The sequence below is a fragment of the Podarcis raffonei genome, chromosome 1 (genome assembly GCF_027172205.1).
Source record: "Podarcis raffonei isolate rPodRaf1 chromosome 1, rPodRaf1.pri, whole genome shotgun sequence".
NCBI classification, from domain to species: domain Eukaryota; kingdom Metazoa; phylum Chordata; class Lepidosauria; order Squamata; family Lacertidae; genus Podarcis; species Podarcis raffonei.
In genome coordinates, this window is record NC_070602.1 from 123,810,282 (window position 1) to 123,836,339 (window position 26,058).

Here is a 26,058-nt window from a genome sequence, read left to right on the forward strand (position 1 = left end):
CGTCAGCTTCGCCCCTATCTGGACAGGGATAGCCTAACTACTGTTGTCTATGCTCTGGTAACTTCAAGGTTAGATTACTGCAATGTGTTATACGTAGGTCTGTCTCTGAAGACGGTTTGGAAACTTTAGCAGGTGCAGAATTCAGAGGCTAGGTTGCTCACTAGAACAAGATGGTTTGAACATATTACACCGGTCCTGGTCCGACTGCACTGGCTACCGATTAGTTTCCGGGCTCAAGTCAAAGTGCTGGTTTTGACCTATAAAGCCTTAAACAGCTCAGGACCACAGTACCTCAAGGACCGCCTCTTTCCATATGAACCCACCCGGACCCTGAGATCACCTTCTGAGGCCCTCTTTCGTGTGCCTCCTCCTCAAGAGGTCAGGAGGGTGGTAACACGAGAATGGGCCTTCTCTGCAGTGGCTCCCATTTGTGGAATGCTCTCCCTAGGGAAGTTTGCCTGGTGCCTTCATTATACACCTTTAGGCGCCAGGCAAAAACTTTCCTTTTTAACCAGGCCTTTGGTTGATCTGTTTGACATCCTATACCCTTTTAAAATGTGGCTCTTTTGTGGGGGGTATTATTGGATTGGTGTTTTTATTCTAATTATATATGTTGTGATCTTTTCTGTGAACCACCCTGAGACCTCCAGGTGTAGGGCGGTATATAAACTCAACAAATGATGATGATGATGATGATGCCATGCCATGTGGGTGTTATACACACATGCATATGTTCTTGGCATCCTTCTTCCTCAAGAGACAATGGACTGTGCCTCTGGGTGTGAAGTCAAACTGCAGTGTTAGCAGCACTGAAGTGACCTTCCAAGGTGTGCAAGCCTGGGCAGCGTGGATGGAGGTCCCTGGCTGCCTAGATGTGAAGACTCCCATCTTGGCCTTGCTGCTGTGGTTCAAACGAAAGCAGAGCAATACATTTGCAGATCCTCCAAGTGCCTCTATTTTCCAGGGACAGTCCCAGAATTACAGAAGCCATCCCAGTTTCTGAATTGATCCCGGAATGTCCCGCTTTTCCTTAAGACATCCCTATTTTCATCAGAGAAATGCTGGAGGGTATGGAGTTATCTAACCCCCCAAGCCATATCTATAGGGAAGTTTTGTTAATGTTTAACACTTATCATGTTTTTATATATGATGGAAGCTACCCAGAGTGACTGGGGAAATCCAACCAGATGGATGGGGTATGAATAATAAAATTATTCGTATTAGTACAGTATTATGCTATAGGACGTCCCTGTTTTCAACAGAGAAATGTTGCAGGGTCTGCATACCAGCCGGGCTGCAGGACATTAAAAACAACACAAAAAATAATTTCTAAAACAAAACAACACCCCACCTCACCTGGATAGGTTAAAAAAAATTGTACCAAATGAACACCTACAGCAAAGACCTACAGCTGGAAAAACTTGTTGAAACACAAGTGCCCTCTGTCGTTTCCAGATAGCAGGTGTGTATCATAGCTCAGCAGGAATCCTGTTCCACATAACAGAACATAGGCAGCTACTGAGAAGGACTGTTTTGCGCTTCTGCAAACCTCAAGGTTCCCCCAGAGGATGCCGATAACCTTCTGATTCTGCACGAATTATTTTGGGCACACTCCCGTTTACTCTGCAGTCAGCGCACTGCCGCTGCTGGTTTGGGAATCAGTGACCATCTGACCTTTGCCACAATCCTCATCTTTCCTGTCGTTCCTTATGGAATATTGCATTTTGATGCATTTCCTTTCCCCAACCAGCTTGGGTCCAAATTGAGAAAGCGAAGAACCCAGCTGCATTTTTAGCTGGCAATGTGTTTCAGAGAATGAGTTTGCTGTCCCTGCACAGAATATGGGGAACGCCAGAGGCACCAAGTTGGCCCCCGACATCAGGAGAGCCCATCTCACGTATGCGATATCACTGGCACACTGGGCTCCTCAGAGGGTTGCACCAGAATGTTGGACCTTTGACTGATGCGTGATGGCACACACACATCACACACGTGACTGGAGGAAGTCGATGGTCGGGAAGGCCAACCATAAAGGTAAAAAGGCAAAGGACCCCTGGACGGTTAAGTCCAGTCAAGGCAACTATGGGGTTGCAGCACTCATCTTGCTTTCAGGCCGAGGGAGCCGGCATTTGTCCACAGACAGCTTTCTGGGTCATGTGGCCAGCATGACTAAACCGCTTGTGGTGCAACACAACACTGTGACGGAAGCCAGAGCGCACGGAAAAGCTGTTTACCTTCCTGCCACGGTGGTACCTATTTATCTACTGCCACTGGTGTGCTTTCGAACTGCTATGTTGGCCGGAGCTGGGACAGAGCAACAGGAGCTCACTCCGTCGCTGGGATTCGAACCGCCGACCTTCTGATCGGCAAGCCCAAGAGGCTCAGTGATTTAGACCACAGCGCCACCCGCGTCCCTACTGCCAACTGTAGGGAGCCTCCTCCACCCCACCCCACCCCACACTGAGAAGGCTCAGCCCCTTGCCCACAGATATTGAGAGAGCCCCAAAACACCTCGCCCCCTGGACTTGGCTACTGCTTTTTCACTATAAATGCAACGACATGAAAGTGATACAAATGGAAACCATTCACAGTCTTAACAAAGCTTAGCTGAACAGTGGGTTTTACAAACACACACACACACACACACACACACCACATTTGAAAAACCAAAGGCTTGATTTCCTTTCATATAGCAGATGAGAGTCAGCAAAAGTACCAGCAAGCTTCTGGGCTTGATTTCATTTCATTTGCTACATTTCCAATAGCTTGTTTTTAATGCTCGAGAAGCGATTTCCTGGTGGTAATGCAAAGGAATAAAAAGCCGCCCCCTCTGGAGTTGCTTCCAGCAGTCAGTAGGGAGCTGCCATGTCCACCTGATGTGACAGTCATTCTTCACACACTTTCACTGAAAATGGGGGTGGCGGTGGGGGGAGCTTCAAGCCCCACGAGTGCACTAGGGACCCGAAGAAGCTGGGCTGGAATAGAGAAGCCTCGGCTAATTAAGTTCTACCTTTAAAACAATTTGTTTCTTACTGAGTCTGTTTCAGCAGGGAGGATTTGCAGAAGGCGTTTTGCATCCGGCAGCACACACTGCCACCTTCATCTCGAAAGTATGTTTGCTTCCTTCCATTTCACCCTATAAACAGAAGGCTTTTCAAAACGGGACACACAAAAAACGTATTCTAAACTGTTACTCAAAACCATCTCAAAAAGGGAAATTTCTCAACTGGTCGAAACAACATTTCGTGTAAAAGGATGGCAGCAGATGTTGCTAGGTTTCCTGCTCCTCAAAGGCAACAGTGTTGATGTTGTAATATGCACCATATCTGTGGTTAGCCAACCTGGTGCCCTCGGGATGTTGCTGGGACTACAACTCCCACCAATCATGACCATGGTCTATGCTGACTGGAGCAGATGGGAGCTGGAGTCCAAGAATATCTGAAGGGCAGAGTATTGATTATATCGACATTATAAGGTGTTGATAAGGTGAACACCTTAGGCTTAGATCTGCGCATTGTGATATCGGATTTCCCCATCTCCTTTCAAATTCAGACTGGTCTGCCATATAGTACAATGGTCTTCTGCAAGTAGGCAAATCACTATGAAAATTATGGGGTTAACAGTAATAATAATAATAATAATAATAATAATAATAATAATAATAATAATAATAATACAGTGGTACCTCTGGTTACGAACTTAATACGTTCCGGAGGTCCGTTATTAACCTGAAACCGTTCTTAATCTGAGGTACCACTTTAGCTAATGGGGCCTCCCACTGCCACCGCAGCGCCAGCACATGATTTCTGTTCTCACCCTGAGGTAAAGTTCTTAACCCAAGGTACTACTTCGGGGTTAGCGGAGTCTGTAACCCAAAGTGTTTGTAACCTGAGGTACCACTGTAATAATAATAATAATAATAATAATAATAATAATAATAATAATGGTAAAAAAGGTAAAGGACCCCTGGATGGTTAAGTCCAGTACAAGGCGACTATGGGGTTGCAACGCTCATCTCGCTTTCAGGCCAAGGGAGCTGGCATTTGTCCACAAACAGCTTTTCCGGGTTATGTGGCCAGCAGGACTAAACTGCTTCTGGCACAACAGAACACCGTGACGTAAGCCAGAGCACACGGAAACGCCGTTTACCTTCCTGCCACAGCGGTTCCTATTTATCTACTTGCACTTTGATGTGCTTTCGAACTGCTAGGTTGGCAGGAGCTGGGACAGAGCAACGGGAGCTCACTACGTCATGGGAATTTGAACTGCCAACCTTCCGATGGACAAGCCCAAGAGGCTCAGGGTTAGACCACAGCGCCACCCATGTCCCAATAATAATAATAATAATAATAATAGAATAGGATGTCCTTATTTTCATCAGATAAATGTTGAAGGGTTTGATGTACACACAGACATAATCATATGCACACCATTTGCTGAATGCGAACTGATCTTGTAAGGCTCTCATGAATTTTTTGGGTACGATGGCCGATGTATAAAACCTGCAGATTTCACAGATCTATGGGCAAGGCCCTCTTGTTTTGGGTAACTTACGGTGGCTGGCAGCCACTATGGATGGAAGCAGAGCTCAGCTCCCTTTCAAAAGTGCCTCCATGTGAAGGTGATTGATATCTTCAAATTAGCCTGCTACAACCTCAGGGAAAACACTATGAAGATACTATACAGATGGCAACATACCCCTTTAAAACTTGCTATAATGTATAAAGGCAGGTCGCCAACATGCTGGAGATGCAAAAAGGGCATCGGGTCATATTTTCACACATGGTGGAACTGTGTAGTTATCCGTGAATTTTGGAACAACATTTACAGTGAATTCAGAAAACTATTTAAATTTTAAAAAAGACCAGAGATCTTCTTATTAGGTATACGAAGGACAGATCGTGAAGCTGAGGCTCCAGTACTTTGGCCACCTCATGAGAAGAGAAGACTCCCTGGAAAAGACCCTGATGTTGGGAAAGATGGAGGGCACAAGGAGTAGGGGACGACAGAGGATGAGATGGTTGGACAGTGTTCTCGAAGCCACCAACATGAGTTTTACCAAACTGCGGGAGGCAGTGGAAGACAGGAGTGCCTGGTGTGCTCTGGTCCATGGGGTCACAAAGAGTCAGACATGACTAAATGACTAAACATCAACAACAACCAATAGAATTTTTTTAAAGTATAAGACCATTGTTCATGTATGCAATCACGGCAACTAGAATAATAGTGGCAAGAAACTGGAAAAATGAAACACTACCAACGATAACAGAGTGGAAGACTCTTATGATAGAGTACCTGCAACTAGCAAAATGGACAGGAAGAGTCAGAGGAGTGTCAAACCAGAAAGTATATGGAGAATGGAAAATATTTAAAGAATATCTAAAATTGTATTGTACAAACAACAATATACTTGCAGAACAAGATTGATACTTGTAAGCAAAAAGCGTATTAGATATCGTATTGGATTATATAAAAATAATATGAAATAAATAAATAAACCTGTGCAAGAAAACATAGACAATATAAGCAGTATAATGAGCATGATTGGAAGTTTTACATTTTAATTTGTTATTTAATTGTGATATATTGTATTTTCTTTTCCTTTTTCCCTTTACTTTTATTGCTTTTGTTTTGTATGACTTGTTATCTATGTATATGTCTATGTGGGAAACTAATAAAGATTATTTTTTAAAAAAGATATGTTGAAATTAAATTTGTTATGTAAAAGGTAAAGGTACCCCTGCCCGTACAGGCCAGTCTTGACAGACTCTAGAGTTGTGCGCCCATCTCACTCAAGAGGCCGGGGGCCAGCGCTGTCCGGAGACACTTCCGGGTCACGTGGCCAGCGTGACATCGCTGCTCTGGCGAGCCAGAGCCGCACACAGAAACGCCGTTTACCTTCCTGCTAGTAAGCAGTCCCTATTTATCTACTTGCACTCGGGAGTGCTTTCGAACTGCTAGGTTGGCAGGCGCTGGGACTGAACAACGGGAGCGCACCCCGCTGCGGGGATTCAAACCGCTGACCTTTCGATCGGCAAGCCCTAGGCGCTGAGGCTTTTACCCACAGCGCCACCCAATGTAATAAAAAATATTTATTAAAAAACCACATACAAAAGTGCTACAATCCGCTGTTCCCCCCTGTCTGGGAGCTTGGTGGAAAGTGCCACCAAAGAAAGTAAGTAGCAGGGTGGTGAGGGTTTTTTAGGGGGGGAGGGAGGTCCATTGTAAGAACCGGTCCAAGGGTTCCCCCCAATTCGACTGTGGCCTGGTCATTTTCTCTCTTATCATATGCTTCATGTGGCAACGAAAGATATAGCAAATAGAATAAACAATGGGGTGTGTTTCCTGGCCGAGGAGCCGAGACAGGAATAGAACAGGAGCAATCTATTTGAAGAACTTCCTAACTCATAATTTGTTATGTTGAAATTGTTCAATAAAAATATTTTTTAAAATAGAAGAACTTCCTAAAAAATAAGAATCTCTACATTTGTCTTTGGCTACCTAACTATTCCAATTTGCTAAGAAAAAAAAAATTCCTTCCAGTAGCACCTTAGAGACAAAGCTCCGTATAGTTAAAGCTGTGGTTTTCCCAGTAGTGACGTATGGAAGTGAGAGCTGGACCATAAAGAAGGCTGATCACTGAAGAATTGATGCTTTTGAATTCTGGTGCTGGAGGAGACTCTTGAGAGTCCCATGGACTGCAAGAAGATCAAACCTCTCCATTCTTAAGGAAATCAGCCCTGAGTGATCACTGGAAGGACAGATCCTGAAGCTGAGACTCCAATACTTTGGCCACCTCATGAGAAGAGAAGACTCCCTGGAAAAGACCCTGATGTTGGGAAAGATGGAGGGCACAAGGAGAAGGGGACAACAGAGGACGAGATGGTTGGATAGTGTTCTCAAAGCTACCAGCATGAGTTTGACCAAACTGCGGGAGGCAGTGGAAGACAGGAGTGCCTGGCGTGCTCTGGTCCATGGGGTCACGAAGAGTCGGACACGACTAAACGACTAAACAACAACAACAAAAGTTTGTTATTGGTATGAGCTTTTGTGTGCACGCACACTGCTTCAGATACATGAAAGCTCACATCAATCACAAACTTAGTTGGTCTCTAAGGTGCTACTGGAAGGAGTTTTTTTGTTTTGTTTCGACTATGGCAGACCAACGCGGCTACCTACCTGTAACTAGAATTTGCTAAGAAGTCATACATTGTGGTCGTATTTGTCCTTTTTGTATTATTATTCGCAGTTGCATGAATGGGGGTGGGGTACCTGCTGCCCTCCACATGCTGTTAAGACTTCTGCACCCTTCAGTCCCAGGCAGCATGGCCAAAATTCAGGAACGGGAGGAGCTGGAATTCAGCAAGACCTGCAAGATCCTCATCCTGGAAGGCTGTTATAGAGCAATACGTACATTTCAACACCAGAGGGAAGCAAACGAATGGCTAAAGGGAAGGTGCACCTTTAATAAGCATTTCTCAAACACAGCTCAATAAATTCCCAGATACAATTTCTTTTCAGAACCACAGGACAACCCAACGCTCCTGAATCTTCATAACGAGAACAATATAAGTAGGAACTTGACCAGGAATTGTAGAATTGTGTAGTTGGAAGGGACCACAAAGGTCATCTAGTTCAGCCCCCTTCAATGAAGAAATCTTTTTGCACAAACCTGCAACCCTGGGATTAAGAGCCTCATTCTCTACCAGCTGAGCTAGATAGAAGATTGTGCAAGTAACGAAAATTAGGAGACAAGATCTATCATCACCTTTGCTACCCCCTATCCCAATGCACTCATGTTTATCTTTATTTTATTTTATTTTATTGATTGATTGATTGATTGATTGATTGATTGATTAAATTCATATACCGCCCTATACCTGGGAGTCTCAGGGCGGTTCACAGAACAGAATCATATCTATATGGTTTTAAATATAAGTCATGTCAGGGAAAGGTTGCTAAGAAGTCACAGAATTGGATTCTTAAATAGAGACTTCCCTGGGCGAGAGCAACTCAAACTCCAAGTGTTTGGACGACTCCCGGCAGAATATTAAAAACACGATAAAACATTGAACATTAAAAACTTCCCTAAACAGGGCTGCCTTCAATGGTTGAACTAATCAGCCAAAGAAAAGACAGTTGTAGTGAGCTGGCTTTCCCCCTTCGTACCCAAAAGAAAACTTACAGAAACCTTGTAACTGAAAATTAGTGCCTGAGGGTTTTTTTTCCTTCTCCCAGGAAGCCATTTTTCCTTTTGTGTTGTGTGTGTTATTGTAAGCATAAGCTTATTATTGATCATGCTAAGTCACTCTAGGGGCCTTTTGTTTTGGCTGTAAAGCAGAGTAAAAATGTTTTTAATAAAGTATTTGAACAGAACAAACCAAACGGGCTTGGCTGCTGGGCTATCTCTTTTAATTTTGCCTTTTTTGACAACTGCAGATTGCTTTGGGTGGGGTTCCCCCTCGCTCATTTACATTGATGTTCACAGGGGAGACCAATCAAGTCAGCTTATTTCAGTGCCTTATATATAAAGAGGTAAGTCGTGACAGGGGAACACTGCTAAGGAGCCACAGAAATGGAGACCGTGCTGAACAAAGTCAACTCAAACTCCAAGTGCCTGCTTGAATATAGAAGCATGCATTATTATGAGAATCGCTTGAGAAGCTTTGCATGCTGGCCTTTTAAAGAGAACTGCAAGTGTACTCCTGAAAGTGTAGGTCTACTTAATCAAACAAATAAGAAAACCAGCTTTTGTAGGTCAGGTATGCATAAGTGCTACTGAGTTGGGGAGGGGAGTTGCGGATATTTGGGGCTTATTCTTGGTTTTTGTGTGTGAGAAGATTTTTTTTAAAAAAATTATTCAAAATTATAACAAGACATGGTATCCAAAAACATATCATCCTTGTCCCGTCCCCCCATTTTTCCTCCCTCCCCCCTCCCACACAAAACCCACCCTCCCCCCCGACATCCCTCAGTTCCAGTCTTTGGTTTCTCCAATAATGCTGTTTTCTGCATGTTACAAAGTTGTAGAGATCCTCAAACTATTTAGCTGATTATTATCAATAAAAAGTTTGTGAATGTTTATTCAAAACCTGCCAAGGAGTCCAGTTTGCTTTGTTGAGTCTTCAGATACTTTGTAAAGGGTTCCCATTCATCCTTGTTACAGTTACAGATGTGTATCTGAAGAAGTGTGCATGCACACGAAAGCTCATGCCAAGAACTAACTTAGTTGGTCTTTAAGGTGCTACTGGAAGGAAAAAAATTTTTTGTTTTATCCTTGTTACAGTTATCCTTGTCCCGTAGTTTATATGTCAGTTTTGCCAGTTCTGCATAGTCCATCAGTTTTTCTTGCATGATTCTTTAGTTGGGGTTTCTTCAGTCTTCCATCCTTGTGCTACCAGAACTCTCGCGGCCATTTTTTGCGTGAGAAGATAAATGAGTGTAAATTTTTCTGCCATTTGCGAAGTTGGGCTGGGGGAATCCTGATTGGGAGGGTTTGGAATAGGTAGGTTAATTTTGGGAGGGTGATCCTCTTGATCATGGCTATTTTGCCTGAGAGAGTGAAGTTGGTGCTGTTCCATCTCTTCAGGTCTTTGTTGATCTGTCATCACAAGGAGTTGTAGTTGTGAAGGTATAATTTGCTGAGGTTTCTGGTTATTTGTACCCCTAGGTATCTGAACTTGGTGCAACAAAGTTTTATCTTGGCAAATTATTTTTGGGTAGGGGGCAGGGTGTTGAAACACATAGCCCCGGACTTTGCAAAATCTGCCTGTAGGCCCGACACCATTGCAAATGTGTTGAGTTCTCTGATTAGGGAAGTTGCTGTGTTTATGGGGTCTGGTGTTGTGACCATTAAGTCGTCTAATTTATAGTTCTGCCTTTTATTTCCACTCCCTTGATGTCTGTGGCTGCTCGGATTTGGATTGCTAAGGGTTCCAGAGCCAGAATGAATAGGAAGGGAGATAGCAGGCATCCTTGTTTTGTGCCTCTTTGGATTGCTATGATATTGGCGTCCATACTGTTAGCCCTGCATTTTGCTGAGGCTCAGGAGTATATTTGCTTGAGGGTTTGTAAGAAGTTAGGACCAAATTTCATGTCAGTTAGCACTGCTAATAGGTATTACCACTCTAAGCAATCAAAAGCTTTGAGGATGTCTAGGGACTTGATTGTCAGTGGGAGTTCAGTTGCCTTGCTGTGTTGAATCAGATTCAGTAATGGGGTCTGTTATATTGCGACCAGGGATGAGGCGAGTCTGGTCTGAGGCTTTTAACTTGTGTAGGAAATTTTTAGGCGGTTGGCCAAGATTGATGTGAGTATCTTGTAGTCTTGGTTTATTCATGAGATTGGGTGGTATGATTCTACTTTGAGGCTGTCTTTCAGTTGTTTAGGGATGGAGACTATATTGAAGAAGGTCCAGGATTTTTTTTTAAGTGAGCAAAACTCCTTAAATTCCCAAAGAGAATTTATCTCATCTCAATAGCATTTTTGCTTGTATCTTTTGACAGTATCCTTGCAGGTTAAGGATGAAAACGGTTTGAGCTACGCTCTGTTGCTCACCTGCCTATGCCAAAATCCTGCATCATACTATGGTTTTACCTTGTAGCTATTACAAATCCTAGAGGTTTTATTTTCTAGCTATTACAAACCCTATAGGTCAAGAGTGGGCAGAAGATAAATGGGGATCTGCCACTGGATCTGAGTGACTTGAAGTAGATTAGCAAGGACTTCTGCCTCCCGGATGTCTAACCATAAAGACTAAAAAAGCTTCCCTCTTTCCCTAAAAGCGCCACCCGTGTCCCTTTATAAGACCTGCTACCAAGTCTTTAAAATACAGCATCAGGGAGACCTCATTTTCTTCAGATGCATGCAAGCTGTCAGAGTCCAAAGAGTGGCACATTCAAGGTGCCCGAGGTGTCAGGATGGCAAGAATCACCCCCATATAGCTTCCCTGCCAATGTCTTCAGCATGTTGTTCTGCTCTTCTCATTCAGATGGCCAGGGCTGGCTTGATCCACTGTCCAGGAGCAAATGAACCTGACCTGGCAAAGTGTTTCTTCTGCTTAATAGAGTTGGAGGGCTGGGAGCCAGATCACGATCCCTGGTAAGAAAGACCCAACAGGGTTCTCTGGCCTAGCAATTGCCCAAGGTGAAAACTCTATGAAATACCAAGTGGGGATCAGTGGATAAGACTGCCTTTCTATTTGGGTTACACTCTCTTTGTGCACCTTGGCTAATGCCCCTGAAGGACCAGGTGCGCAGCCTGGGAGTTATTTTGGACTCACAGCTGTCCATGGAGGCGGAGGTTAATTCTGTGTCCAGGGCAGCTGTGTACCAGCTCCACCTGGTACACAGGCTAAGACCCTACCTGCCCGCGAACTGTCTCACCAGAGTGGTGCATGCTCTAGTTATCTCCCGCTTGGACTACAGCAAGGCACTCTACGTGGGGCTACCTTTGAAGGTGACTCGGAAACTGCAATTAATCCAGAATGCAGCAGCTAGACTGGTGACTGGGAGTGGCCGCCGGGACCACATAACACCGGTCCTGAGAGATCTGCATTGGCTCCCAGTACGTTTCCGAGCACAATTCAAAGTGTTGGTGCTGACCTTTAAAGCCATAATCGGCCTCAGTCCTGTATACTTGAAGGAGCATCTCCACCCCCATCATTCAGCCCGGACACTGAGATCCAGCGCCGAGGGCCTTCTGACAGTTCCCTCATTGCGAGAAGTGAGGTTACAGGGAACCAGACATAGGGCCTTCTCGGTAGTGGCGCCCACCCTGTGGAACACCCTCCCTTCAGATGTGAAGGAAATAAGCAGCTATCCTATATTTAAAAGACATCTGAAGGCAGCCCTGTTCAGGGAAGTTTTTAATATTTAACGCTGTACTGTTTATAACACTTGATTGGGAGCTGCCCAGAGTGGCTGGGGAAACTCAGCCAGATGGGCAGGGTATAAATTTATTATTTATTATTTATTTATTTATTTATTTATTTATTTATATTTATTTATTTATTTATTTATTATCCTATTGAAGTGAAAGCGGTATGGAGAAAGTTGTTGAAGTTGGGGAGCGACAAGGACAAAATTCCCCTAATCTCTCTTGGTCCTCTTAAACTGCTCGCTTGCCATCTTACTGTTCCCACTGCAGGCTGGAGCACTCCAAGCGTGCCGGAGACTCTTGTGGGTTTTTGTCCCTTTCTAAGAGTTTTGATGACCTGACAGTTGAAGAATACTATGAACTAGAGATGGAGCGGGTCAGGATCTTTCTTGTAAGTAAAGACATGGATATCTGTGGGCTTTGGAAATTTGCACCAAAATGAATTTTGGCTGTGCACTAGTTCATGTAAATCTTGGCATCTCTGTGTCTAAGGGCTTGTCCATACTTAGCTTTTTTCTCTGTGCCTTCCAGGCAAAGGCCCATGTTTTCCGAATGCTCCTTTTTTAACTCCAGAGTTTTCCCTGAGAAAACGCCACTTCTTAAGGCTGAGGCCTGGCAAACAGCAATTCAGGTCTTCAGCAGATTGACATTGGCTCTGATTCAGGCGTAAAGGGCTCTGACCCTAACTCAAGTGGGAAAGAGTTGGAGAAAATCTTGCCACTGGAACAACTGGTGCGAAGTAACAGGCGGCAACATTTTGCAGGGGAGTTCCTATCCTGGCCCCTGCAGGCACTTAAAGCCCTATACGGCCTAGGACCCTCGTACCTACGGGACCGCCTCTCCTGGTATGTCCCACAGATGACCTTATGGTCTTCAAATAAAAACATCTCTGAGATCCCGGGCCACTGGGAGGTTAGGCTGGCCTCAACCAGAGCCAGGGCTTTTCCAGCCGTGGTCCCGATCCGGTGGAACGCTCTGTCTCAAGAGACTAGGACCCAGCAGGACTTGACATCTTTCTGCAGGGCCTGCAAGACAAAGCTGTTCCACCAGGCCTTTGGCCAAGGCACAGCCTGACCCCCTCCTTCGGTAATCCTCATAGAACTCTAGCCCAATGGTTGCCATTAATTTGATTCAGAATTGATTTTAGAATGAACTGATTTTAGAATGTATTTTAATTAATTGATTGTGATTTTATGTAAACTGTGTTACTTTTACTGTTGTTAGCTGCTCTGAGCCCGGCTTCAGCTGGGGAGGGTGGGATATAAATAAAGTTTTATTATATTATTATTATTGGTGGAATGTGCATAAGAGTGCCCCCTTCCAGGTCCAAAATGACCTGTACATTGGAGGTCGCATGTCAATCACACGTGCACAAAATGTTTGCCGCCTGCACTTCATGCATTTGGTTCCCTGTACCGCTTCTCTAGTGCCCCTTATCACACACCCCCAGAGGTGTGCAAGGTGCCCCTTTTGTAGTAATTGTGTGCACATTGCTCTGGGCAGCGTGTCAGAAGTCCCCGTTTTCAGATGCAACCACCCCACACAGACTGTGAGCTTGAGGCACTGGCGGTTCCAGGCTCCTTGCCGTAATCTTGCAATATCTAAAGTAGCCGCTTGCGGTCTTTAACTTCAAAAATGGCCACTCAATAAAATCTACCCCCTTTCTTCTCCAGAGCAAAACTGGGCAAAGTGTAATAAACGCCTATGAGAAAGAAGTAGCAGCAACCAGGCAGCGTCTCGTGGATCATTTTGTGAACAAATACCAGTATGCCCCAGAACCTGACCCAGCCACTCCTGCTGCAACAGAGAATGACATGCCCACCACCACGTAGAAAGAAAATGGGCCACCGCGAAGACAAATGGAGGCTGTTGTATTGACAGTGGTGCAAGTACTGTAGTACATACCTGAGAGAGGCTTTCGGGTGGACAATATGGCATGGGGGGGTGTCACAGGGGATCTGTCAGTACCACATCTTGTGTAATGTTGTTCTGTATGAATCCAATAACCAAAAGCTGAAGTATTTTTTTCGACTTATGGAAGTCATAAGGAGGGCATTGTTAAATAAAGACTTTTGCATAAAACTATGGGTCTTTCCATTTTTCACGATGACACCTAAATTGACCACTTTTGCACACTGACACACTGCCCCAATTGCAGTGCTAATAGCTGTGCTGGTCCCGGGGCTAACCAGGAGGCGAGGTCCGAGTCCAGTCCGAGGTTGATGGTGCAATATGAAGGCAGTCCATAGAAGTCAAAGCTGGGTGCAGGGCATCGGGTGAGGTCAAGAGCTCTGGCAGGGAAGCAGGTCAGGGATCAGGCTGGAACCAACAACCAACGATGTTGCTCCCGCAACTTGGGACTGGGGCTGGCTGGCTTTTATCTCCCCCGAGGCATAGGGCGGCCCCGATCCTCAGGTGACTCACCTCTCCTGGCCTGGAGGCAAGCACTCCTCCTGCGGGAACTTAGTTCCCTCCGCCTCTCTGCCCTGAGCCTCTACAGCTCAGGAGAGGCTGGAGGGTTACTGGACCCAGAGGCAACCTCAGCTTCCTCTGACGGGGCTGAGAGTGGAGCACCTGCAGGCAATGGGTCCTCCATCACCTCAGGAGCCAGAGCAGACTCAGCTGGTGCCTGCACCTGAGGATCCAGCACAGGTGAGGACCCTTCAGGTTCATGCCCCAGCCCCGGCTCAGCTGGTTCTGGAGGCGGGGAATCCTGTGCAGGCTGGGATTCCTCAGGTTCAGCTTCCGAACCCGATTCCCAGGCCATCACAACAGCGCAGCATGCGAGCCCATCTTCACCCGGCATGGCTGTGCTATTCCTGTCATTTGTGAGCTTGTATGCCATCGGTGAACTATTTGCAGGAGCATCATTGGTCACTGGTGAGGCTCTTCCGGCAGCAACAGGAATCCGAAGTTTTTAGTGTCATCAACCCAGCCCTGTTGAATGCTCATCCAAATGTCTGCTGAAAACTCTTCCATGCCACCAAGCTTAGGTAAAGGGACCCCTAACCATTAGGTCCAGTCGCGGACGACTCTGGGGTTGCAGTGCTCATCTCACTTTACTGGCTGAAGGAGCTGGCGTACAGCTTACGGGAGGCATGGAAAGGGCAGAAGAGAGGTTGGCTTCATGCAGACACAGTCTCTGGTTGGGAATTAACTCTGGAGAAGAGGGGACTTAGGCAGCTGTGGAGAGATGGGGACCGTCAGTCTCAGCAACTGTTTCATGGGGCCAAGACCTACCGGAGATGAGCTTAGGCATGACACTCCACCAGGTCTGTGAATATCACACTTTTTGTAATAAAAGAGTTGGCTCCAACTTTGAATGGTGTGATTGACTACTGGGTTGACAAAGTTCAAGAGTGACCAGAGCTGATTTGGTCCTGAATTCAGGGCTGAACTCAAACTGGAATGACTCCAGATTATCAGTTTCCACCCAGAACGTCCACAGCCTCTCAAGCACTTTCCCAAAGAAGGGTCGTGCTAATTCCAGTTAGATAGATACGCAGTCATACTTGGGCTCACAAACCAATACAGAGCGAAATATTGCTTAAGCCCATTGATTTGAGTGGATTGTGGGAAGTTCTTCCATTTCGCACCCATTAAAGACTTTGTGGGCATATAAATGCTGAAAAGAAGCACAGTGCTCAGTGGATGCAACTTCCACTTTGCTGGTTGTGTTCTCAGCCAAATAGATCAGGTATTGCTTTAAAAGTCTTCATGGCTTGAGAGCAGCAGATCTGAAGGAATCACTGGCTCCACAGAGATCTTCATTTCCCAGTTAACTGAGATGCGGCAGGCAGTTACCATATTTTTTGCCCCATAGGGCGCACCGGCCCATAGGGCGCACCTAGTTTTTTTGGGGGGGAAATAAAGGGGGGAAATTATTTTTTCCCCCAGGCACAGGGCTGGGGCGGGGGAAGCCCGAGCTTCCCCCGACCCCAGCTCCCAGAACAGGCTGCTATCCGCAAGCCTAGGGAGCCCGGCGGGAAGTCCGGCCCGAAGCCCAGGGCACGCTGCTCAGTGCGCCCCAGGCTTCGGGATGCAGGCAGCTCTCCGCAAGTCTTGGGAGCCCGGTGGGAAGTCGCGCCAGGCTCCCAAGGCTTGCGGAGAGCTGCCCAAAGCCTGGAAAGCGAGAGGGGTCGGTGCACACCGACCCCTCTCGCTCTCCAGGCTTCAACGAAAGCCTGCATTCGCCCCATAGGACGCACACACATTTCCCCTTCATTTTTGGAGGGGGAAAAGTGTGTCCTATAGGGTGAAAAATACAGTACCCAGGGGGAAGGGGCTACCTGGTGGTGGCACCTTGACAGTGGAATGCTTTGTCCAGGGAGGATGCTCTCTCTGGTGGCTAGATTGAGGACATTTTTCAGCACCGTTTTCTAGGCTTTCAGTTCTTCTGAGGGTTTCACACAAGCTTCCTTTATATATCAGAACTGAATGCTTTGTGGGTATCTGGTGTGTGTTTTCAATGTTTTTACTGTGTTTTTGATTGATTGGGTAGCGTAAGGCTGCCGTGGGAAGCTGTTGGATGGATGGGACAAAGATCCAAAGGAGAAAGGGCAAGGTGATTACGCCTGCGCTTCAGGTTTTCAGATAGCCATTTTGCCCTTTCTTGGAGAAGGGAGAAGCAGCCCGTTGTGGTTACCTAGCAACCGCAGCATCACCTCACCTGTGAACAACCTCATTTCTCTTCTCGAGGAAAAACGATGGAGAGAAGTTGTGTGTGCAGAGCAGAAACACACACAGGTAGTAAAAGGAAAGAGATTGGTCAGTCTGGTCTTTTAAGGGAGCGTTGGCACTCATACCTGCATACTCTGTAGCTTTTAGAACCATAGAATTGTAGAGTTGGAAGAGTCCCTGAGGGTCATCTTGTCAAACTGACCTGCAATCTCAGTAGCTGACCTTAGTCAAGCAGTCAAGCATTGGAGATATTTTGGCATGATACCAGCTTAACAGCCACAGCTTCCCTCCCAAGGATTCTGGGAACTGTAATTTGGTGAAGATGCTGAGCATTCTCTGTTAGGGATCCCTGGCCAATCTCACACAGCTGCAGTTCTGAGCCTGTGATGCAGATAGACCCAGGCCCAGGAGGTGAGCTCTCTTTCTCTCTCTTCTTCTCTCTCCTTCTTTCTCTCTTCCTCCCTCTCTCTCGTCAGGAGAGCTTAAGTAAGCAAAGGACCTTCTCCACTACTGACCATGCCATACTGTACTCTGATAAACACACAAGACATAACCAGCTGTACTTTTGAATAAATAAGGTATACTATTCATTGTATCAAATTGTAGATTTCAACGGAAGTCTCATAAAGGTTAACGAAAAAAGCAGAAGATCCAGTGGATCAGTTCATTCTCTAGTCAGTTCATGCATAAGGTCCATACATGTATAAGTATCTATTCCACCTGTCTGTTCAAAGAGTCCAATTATCCACATGAAGGGTTGTTACATTTCCACAGAATCCTTTCACAGAGTCTAAGACAAGGATTTCCAGAATATTAGCCTTGTTTCACCATCCTAGGCCCAGGAGGTGAGCTTTCTTATTTTCTCTCTCTCTCTCTCTCTCTCTCTCTCTCTCTCTCTCTCTCTCTACCTCCCTCCCTCCCTCCCTCCCTCCCTCCCTCCCTTCCTTCCTTCCTCTCTTGTCAGGAGAGCTTAAGTAAGCAAAGGACCTTCTCCACTACTGACCATGCCATACTGTACTCTGAAGCTAGCTCAGCAAGGGAAATATTCACAAAGACCCACTTTCTGTGCCACAGCCTATGCCCAACAGCAGGGTCAGCTGAATGTGACCCCCAAAGTAGGACAGCTTGCCCTTTAAAGCAGCTCCACAGCGCTCTTATGTCTAAGAGACCAACCGTTTCCCACCTGCGAAACAAGAGACAGCGGTAACCGAAAACAACGCAGAAAATTGCAAAGGAGAAGAGAGCAAAAGACTGAAAAGCGTGTTTTTCACTGCTGGCACATCACTCAAGCACATAAGGCTCTGCGCAGGCATACATACAAAAACGCACACTTGGTCTTCTCTCGACGCATCATAAGACTTAGACCCACTTCAAAAGGTGATGTCAAGATTGAGGGGGCTGCTGTTGATGGACTCTCCCTGTAGATCCTGGGCCACTTCGACCCTTGGGAGTCTGCCAGCAACAGATGTGCACCTATGGAACTTTCTGCAGACATGCCAGGCGCCACCGATGCCCTTTGGCCAACTGAGCTGCTCTCTGCTTGCAGTGGAAAAGTTCCCGCTTCATTTTAACACACTTCAGCCAGCAAATTTGGGGGTTAGGATTGCTGTGTTAACAGGAAAGAGGGGGGGGGACAGGGGTGGCGCAGCAGATCAAGGACTTCATCTGAAGTCCAGCCAGTTCACACCAACCACAGAAGAAATCAGGGAGGTTTTCTCCCCTGCTTTCTATATATACAGTTGCTTCAGTTTGGCACAGCTGAGAAGCCCAGGTATCAGTCCTCTTTTTGAGATCCACAAGGCTTTGCACACACACACCCACACCCTGTGTCTGCCAGTGGAAGTGTTCTGTCCTACTGGGATCTAGTGCTCTGCTAACTAGCAATTAAAGGTAAAGCGTAAAGGGACCACTGACCATTAGGTCCAGTCGTGGCCGACTCTGAGGTTGCGATGCTCATCTCGCTTTACTGGCCGAGGGAGCCGGCGTACAGCTTCTGGGTCATGTGGCCAGCATGACTAAGCCACTTCTGGCAAAGCAGAGCAGCACACGGAAATGCCGTTTACCGTCCCGCTGGAGCGGTACCTATTTATCTACTTGCACTTTGACGTGCTTTCGAACTGCTAGGTTGGCAGGAGCAGGGACTGAGCAACGGGAGCTCACCCCGTCGCGGGGATTCGAGCCGCCGACCTTCTGATCGGCAAGTCCTAGGCTCTGTGGTTTAACCCACAGCGCCACCCATGTCCCTATGCCACCCGTTTAAAACAAACGAACAAGCCTATATTCGGGCTATACCGTACTGTATTCTTAACATTTAACCTTGAAAAATAATTTAGAGTCAAAGTAGTTGACAGGTGATTAAAATGCAAAATAAGACCGAACGTTGTTTTTTGTTTTGTTTTTTAAAAAAAGTTCTATTTTCTGTACTGAATGACACTTAGTACCTCAGAAACCAATTAGTAAAACAGCCATCGTTCTGCCTCTGGAAGCTGAATGAAAGGCACAACTGAACACAATACCTAGCAAGGTTTGATTAACCTGAACGCTGTGTTTTGAGCTCCTGTTGAATATCCTGCTATTTAGTTGGAGTGGGGAGGGAGGATGGATCTTGTTACAAAGCTGAGCTTTACCCATTTAGCTCTAAGCATTATGCTTCTGTGCTTCTTCCCTGGAACACAGTTATGACTATGACTCAAAGCAGACCATTTATATACATTCTGCTCAGCAACACACCAGGGACCACCCAACTATATTTCAAAATTTATTTATTTATTTATTTATTTCTCTTTTTCTTTTTTAAAAAACTTTCTAATAATACCTGAGATTACTCTCAGGTCAAGCAACAACACTGTCACTAGCAGTGCTCAAATCAAAGGCAATTTTCTTTTATCTGTGCTTAGAGGGAATTTTGCACCATACAGAGAATTCTACACTAACGCCGTCACACAAGGACCTCAAAGCACATCCGTAGAGATGAGAAGCTGATCTTCCATGTATAACCGTCCCTGTTTTCCAGGGACAGTCCCAGATTTACAGAAGCCATCCCGGCTTTTGCTACATTTAGGGCATGTAGTAGGTTGTACTACCGCAACCATTATATTTATACATATGCACATCATTAACAGTGGACTCAGCTACAGTACATGCATAAAGATAAAGCACTTTATATGTGTTATAACACTGTGACACCAGATGGTGCTGTGGAGTTGCATCATTTGCCAACGGGATTTCCCTGTATGAAGTTTTTGTTGTTGTTGTTGTTGTTGTTTAGTCGTTTAGTTGTGTCCGACTTCCTGACTCCATGGACCAGAGCACAGCAGGCACTCCTGTCTTCCACGGCCTCCCGCAGTTTCGTTAAACTCATGCTGGTAGCTTCAAGAACAATATCCAACCATCTCGTCCTCTGTCATCCCCTTCTCCTTGTGCCCTCCATCTTTCCCAACATCAGGGTCTTTTCCAGGGAGTCTTCTCTTCTCATGAGGTGGCCAAAGTATTGGAGCCTCAGCTTCACGATCTGTTCTTCCAGTGAGCACTCAGGGCTGATTTCCTTAAGAAGGGAGAGGTTTGATCTTCTTGCAGTCCATGGGACTCTCAAGAGTCTCCTCCAGCACCAGAATTCAAAAGCATCAATTCTTCGGCGATTAGCCTTCTTTATGGTCCAGCTCTCACTTCCATACATCACTACTGGGAAAACCATAACCAAATCACATTTTTGGTGTGTCTAGCTGCACCCAGCATGTCTGTTCCATTAGGGACTGGGGGTGGGGAACATTTCTGAATTTCTCCAGGGGGACTGAGCAAGGTGAAGGAAAGGGGAATTCTGACCTCCAAATGAAAACTAGGGAAAAAACACTCATACCATTCACGTCTGCTTTCTTGGTACGGTTTTTGCTCATGCTAAAAAGGGCACCAAAGAGTTCATCTGTAGCGATGATTCATTCACGTTAAGTGCCTGGAATTAATAAGCTGCCCACTAAAGTAGATGGCATCCTACAGTTGGCCAGCGGCTCAGTTTTCCTCCTGTGCTAAAATAATCGCCTTCGTGGCATGCAGACTCCTAGACTTAACATTTTTGGAAGTGGATACTTGCTTCTCTCGCTCTTTTTCCTCCGCTTTGGTTTTAATTATTGGCTTTCGTAAATGTAGCTTGCTGCTTCTTCCACGTCCCCAACCAACCCCTCCCCCACATTTCCCATCGTTCTATGAAGCCAGGAAGTTGGATGGTTGCCTCTGCAGAAAGGCGTTTTTATGACTAAACCACTTCAATAGAAACTCTAGGATCCGACCGAATGGAAAGTCTCTGTGGGTCTGGCCCTGCGCGGCGATGGATGTTGGGCAGGACGTTCAAAACCATCTCCATCTTCTGCCTATGCAGATAGCTCTGTTAAATGGGCCTGATTTCAATGTCAGGATTCTCGGTTGTAGCCAGCCAAGGGGGACTGCAGTTTGGAAGCAACAGGCCTGCTGCTCTGGGCTACAGAGGAAATGGGCAGGTGGACATAACAGCCTAATAGACATCAGTAAGACTAGACAAAGTCCAAACCTGACCCAGAAGATTAGAGCCCTACCAGATCAGGGAGGTGGGGGGGAAATGTGCTACTTGGATACGTGGGGACTCGCCCAAAGGATGTCATGGCCCACAAAACCTTTCAAAATGAACAAGGGGCAGCAAAACACAGATCTGGAGGGAGCCTAATAGACAACCAAGTGGTCATTTTCTTAACTTACAACCAATAAGCCTAACCTAAGCTTTACCTTGCAACTGTTTAAAAGGGTACTCCTGTTCCCACACCTTTTGGTTTTAACTGAGCATGTTTACTGAAGTGTAGGTGAGTTCCCGGAAGGGACGCGGGTGGCGCTGTGGGTAAAAGCCTCAGCACCTAGGGCTTGCCGATCAAAATTTATCCCTATTTATCTGCTTGCACCTGGAGGTGCTTTCGAACTGCTAGGTTGGCAGGCGCTGGGACCGAACAACGGGAGCGCACCCCGCCACGGGGATTCGAACCGCCGACCTTCCGATCAGCAAGCCCAAGGCTCAGTGATTTATACCACAGCGCCACTCGCGTCCCACGTCTACATACTTCTATGTACACCTAATTTTCAAATAGATTCTTGCTTGGCAATGAAAACAAGAAATAAACACTTTAGTAAAGGTAGGAAGAAACCCTGAAGATACTCTGCTGCAGTGTTCAAAACTCCCATTGTTCTAGGCACATTTTGCGACAGGGAATTTCATTAGTGCGATCAGTTTCTGAGCTCTGGGCGCAGTGGTGCGCCTAAGATTTCATGTTCAAACTGCAGAGTGGAAGGGAAGGAGGACCTTTTTGTGCCTCCAGCTATTCTCTGTCGACTGGAGAAGAGACCCTCTTAAGAATATTAGGAGGGTGGGCAGGGGAAGGAATAGACCGTGTGAAAAATGAACATAATATTTTAACTGCAGTTCATTCATTTTCAGCTTTGTATTCTTGCTATAAAAAAGTGTGCCTAGACATTCTGTTGTGGCGCCCATATCCTAGGTTTAAGCTGCCATTTGGTTCCTAGCTTTCATATCTCAGTTTCGAACACTGCTCTGCCATACACACAAACATTATTATCATGCTACATCATTTTATATAAAGCTACATTGGGAAATCCTGTAATCTTGCAAAACTGCCCACCCTTTCCACTACAGAAACCAAATGATGCTGAGAAGTTGTTCAGCAGAATCATATCTTAAGCCTGAATAGGGTTCTTCCTGTGAAGACTGTACATTAAAGGCTACACCTTACCTTTGCCAATTTTATTTATTGACAGTATGCTTAGACTCTGTGATCCTGTCCATTGCCTGCTTTACTACCAAATTTAAACCAATCATATGAAATTTAACGAATCTGCCCAGCTTACAAGTTCAATTAGTACCTTTTTACCCTGTCTCATACTTCCTTGAGCTGTGGCAAATGGGAAGATGCTAAGGGGTCTCCCTGAGTTCTTTGCAACAGAGAGAAAGAAAGAACCACAGATACTGGAAACACAAAGGGTTAACAAGATCACAAACACATCTAACCTATGGCAAATCATTTAAAAGAATATAATATGAAAACTGCTTTGAGAAGGGTTTTGTTTTGTTTTTTACAATGTATGAATTTGTGAAATAAATTAAATGAACAAATGGAAATAATGAGAAAAACTAAAGCGTAGAATAATTTCTTTAAAATGTATATGGAGGAACAACCTTTACACGAATCCTTCCTGCGATAATAAACATGGATTCCCCCTTGGCTCCTTTCAGAGCAGAAATTTCAAGTGGTGAACTGTTCACCTGTATGGTAAGAACTGAAATATTCTGGCGGTTCCCTCACTGTGAGAAGCAAAGTTACAGAGAACCAGGCAGAGGGCCTTCTCGGTAGTGGCGCCCACCCTGTGGAACACCCTCCCAGCTGATGTCAAGGAAATAAACAACTATCTGACTTTTAGAAGACATCTGAAGGCAACCCTGTTCAGAGAAGTTTGTAATGTTTGATGTTTTATTGTATTTTTAATATTTTGCTGGAAGCCACCCAGAGTGGCTAGGGAAACCCAGCCAGATGGGCAGAGTAAAAATATTATTGTTACTGTTATTGTTATTATACAACAAAGCACTCAAGTGACCCAGGTTAGCTGAGAATGTGCACTGTCCATCTTGGCAGCAGTTCTCTGGGAATTCAGAAGGGGACATTTTCCAGCAAGCTACCTGAGATCTTTCGAGGTGGAGGCACCAGATGTTCCCCCATCAACCTCACTTCTCGTGAAGGCTATAGCAGTGTAGAATAAAACTCCCATCGGGAACGCTTTTGCTGAAGTCCTTATGACCACATTGCCCTAACGCTAGACCAAAGGAATAGAGGTACACTGGTAATCGTAGGAGAGATGTTACGACCACTGAGTTTTGTGCGTGTCCTACAAGTATAGGTGAAATGAAGGAGGCAAGCACAGCAGCCTTGGCAACCCAAGGAGGGGTGACCCCATGACACCTCTAGCACATCACAATACCCTGGGGTAAGGTTGTATAAAGCTGCTGTCTTAAGCACTCAGTGGCAACATGGGAGGGGGTGCAGGTTAACATCTATCACACACAATGGGTTAAAGCCTCCGGTCCCAGTTTTAATATCTAAGTCCCGGTCAAACCCATCAGAGCTCTCCGCGGCACCCTGCACCATGTCGAAGAGTTCTGGAGGGGACAGGTGGCTAAGTGAGCTTGGCTACAAGCTGGGCCAAACACTGGGGGAGGGGAGCTATTCTAAGGTGAGAGTAGCCACCTCGGCCAAGTACAAGGGGCCCCTAGCCATCAAGGTGGTAGACCGACGCCGGGCACCCCCCGATTTCGTCCACAAGTTTCTCCCGCGAGAGCTGTCCATCTTACGAGCCATCCGCCACCCAAACATTGTACGGGTCTTTGAGTTCATCGAAGTCTGCAATGGGAAGCTCTACATCGTGATGGAAGCCGCTTCCACCGACCTGCTGCAGCTGGTGCAACAGTTGGGGAAGCTGCCCTGCGTCCCAGACGCCCGGGACATCTTCGTCCAGGTAGTGGCTGCCGTGCGCTACTTGCACGACCGGAACTTGGTGCACCGGGACCTCAAGTGCGAGAACGTGCTGCTCACCGCCGACGGGCACCGAGCGAAGCTGACCGACTTTGGCTTTGGCAGGGAGTCCCGCGGCTATCCAGACTTGAGCACCACTTACTGCGGATCGGCTGCCTACGCCTCCCCTGAGGTACTGCTGGGCATCCCCTACGACCCCAAGAAATATGATGTGTGGAGCCTGGGGGTCGTCCTTTATGTGATGGTGACTGGCTGCATGCCCTTTGACGACACCCACATCCACAGCATGCCACGCCGACAGAAGAAGGGGGTGTTCTACCCAGACGGCCTGGGCCCGTTGCCCGAGGCCTGCAAAGCCCTCATCGCCCTACTGCTTCAGTTCAGCCCAGCTTCTCGGCCTGGAGTGGGGCAGGTGGCAAAAAACACCTGGCTGAAAGGAGCCCTCTTAAACAAAGACACTTCCAGATCGCTCAATACTAGGATCGATTAAGGCAGATGGAGCTGTGTGACTTGTTGGAGCTGCTGTAGGGAGGGAAAGAACAGATGCTTAAAGCGATATTGACAAAGGTGGAGCTACAGAGCAGTCTGGGGTCACAACTGGAGGGGGGCAGTGCTTATTATGCCACCTTCAGAGGTGCCAACGGAGAAAGCTTCTGGTGCGACAAGATGGAGCCCAAGGAGTTGGGATTCAAAGGCTTTCAAGGTAGAAGACCGGAGGAGGGGGCAGTAGAAACACTGGACGGATAGAACTTGCAGTACCCAAAACCGCACGTCAATGGGCAGCCATGCAGCCTGCAGCAGGAGAAAAGACCTGTGACCCTTGCCAAAAGACTTGGACTTCATCGCAGATCCAAAGCTGGCCAACGGGCAAGCGAGGGAACGAGACATACCACTGCACAGTGTCGTCTGAAGTCTATTCCAGAAATAAACCCTGAAGCTCCCACCTGGAGACCTCTCTGTACCTTTCAGTCCTTTTCTAAATGGGTTCCCTTCCTCTTTTTATTTATTTATATCTATATATATTGCAATGGCCTTCATCCCCCCGAACTTCTTGATTCCCAAAGGAAATGCACTGATTTGGGAATGATGTGGCACAATGTGCTGGAAAGCATGTTGGGCATGGATGGAGCAAAGTCCGGTTCAGATCTCACCTCACAGTGAGTGCCTGTGGCCAAGTCCCTTGAATTCCAACCTACCTCAAAAGGGTCATTGTGAGATTGCAATGTTGCTCTCACTTCTTTAAAGGAAGGTAAGGAAAGTACCTATGGGACCGCCTCTCCTGGTATGTCCCACAGAGGAACTTACGGTCTTCAAACAAAAACATCCTGAAGGTCCCAGGCCACAGAGAGGTTAGGCTGGCCTCAACTAGAGCCAGGGCTTTCTCGGCTGTGGCTCCGATCTGGTGGAACGCTCTGTCACAAGAGACTAGGGCCCTGTGGGACTTGACATCTTTCTGCAGGGCCTGCAAGACAGAGTTGTTCCACCAGGCCTTTGATCAGGGCACAGCCTGACTCCCTCCTTTGGCAATCTTCACAGAACTTTAGCCTAATGGTTGCCATCATTTTGAGTTGAATTAATTTTATAATGGAATGATTTTAGAATGTTGTACTATTTTATTGTTGTTAGCCGCCCTGAGCCCGGCTTTGGCTGGGGAGGGCGGGATATAAATAAAAATTATTATTATAATTATTATTAATATTAAGGTAAGAACCTGGGATGGGTGAGGCTACAACTGACCTAGGGAGAAGTCCCTTTGAACTCAGTAGGGTCTGCTTCTGAGTACAGGAGTACACTGTAAATACCGTATTAGCCCGAATATAAGCCACACCTGAATATAAGCCACACCTTTAAAATTGGAGTAGGGGGGGAGAGAAGAAATACCCGAATATAAGCAGCTCCATTCCTTGCTGCTCCTGGCGGCATACTGGGCAGGCGGGGGGAGGCT

The 26,058-nt window shown here is 46.4% G+C and overlaps 2 protein-coding genes across 2 annotated transcripts; both read left to right on the forward strand.

Annotated features, from left to right (window-relative positions):
- The first annotated feature begins 8,562 nt into the window (after positions 1-8,562).
- Positions 8,563-13,953, forward strand: LOC128399356 (baculoviral IAP repeat-containing protein 5.1-like). Its single transcript, XM_053360719.1, has 4 exons — positions 8,563-8,713; positions 10,991-11,100; positions 12,148-12,268; positions 13,551-13,953. Exons 1-4 carry the CDS (start codon positions 8,576-8,578, stop codon positions 13,707-13,709), a joined length of 528 nt encoding a protein of 175 aa, XP_053216694.1. The 5' UTR covers positions 8,563-8,575; the 3' UTR covers positions 13,710-13,953.
- A 9,625-nt stretch (positions 13,954-23,578) lies between these two features.
- Positions 23,579-25,062, forward strand: LOC128399353 (testis-specific serine/threonine-protein kinase 6-like). Its single transcript, XM_053360704.1, has one exon. The coding sequence runs from the start codon at positions 23,728-23,730 to the stop codon at positions 24,601-24,603; it is 876 nt and encodes a 291-aa protein (XP_053216679.1). The 5' UTR covers positions 23,579-23,727; the 3' UTR covers positions 24,604-25,062.
- The last annotated feature ends 996 nt before the right edge of the window (positions 25,063-26,058 follow it).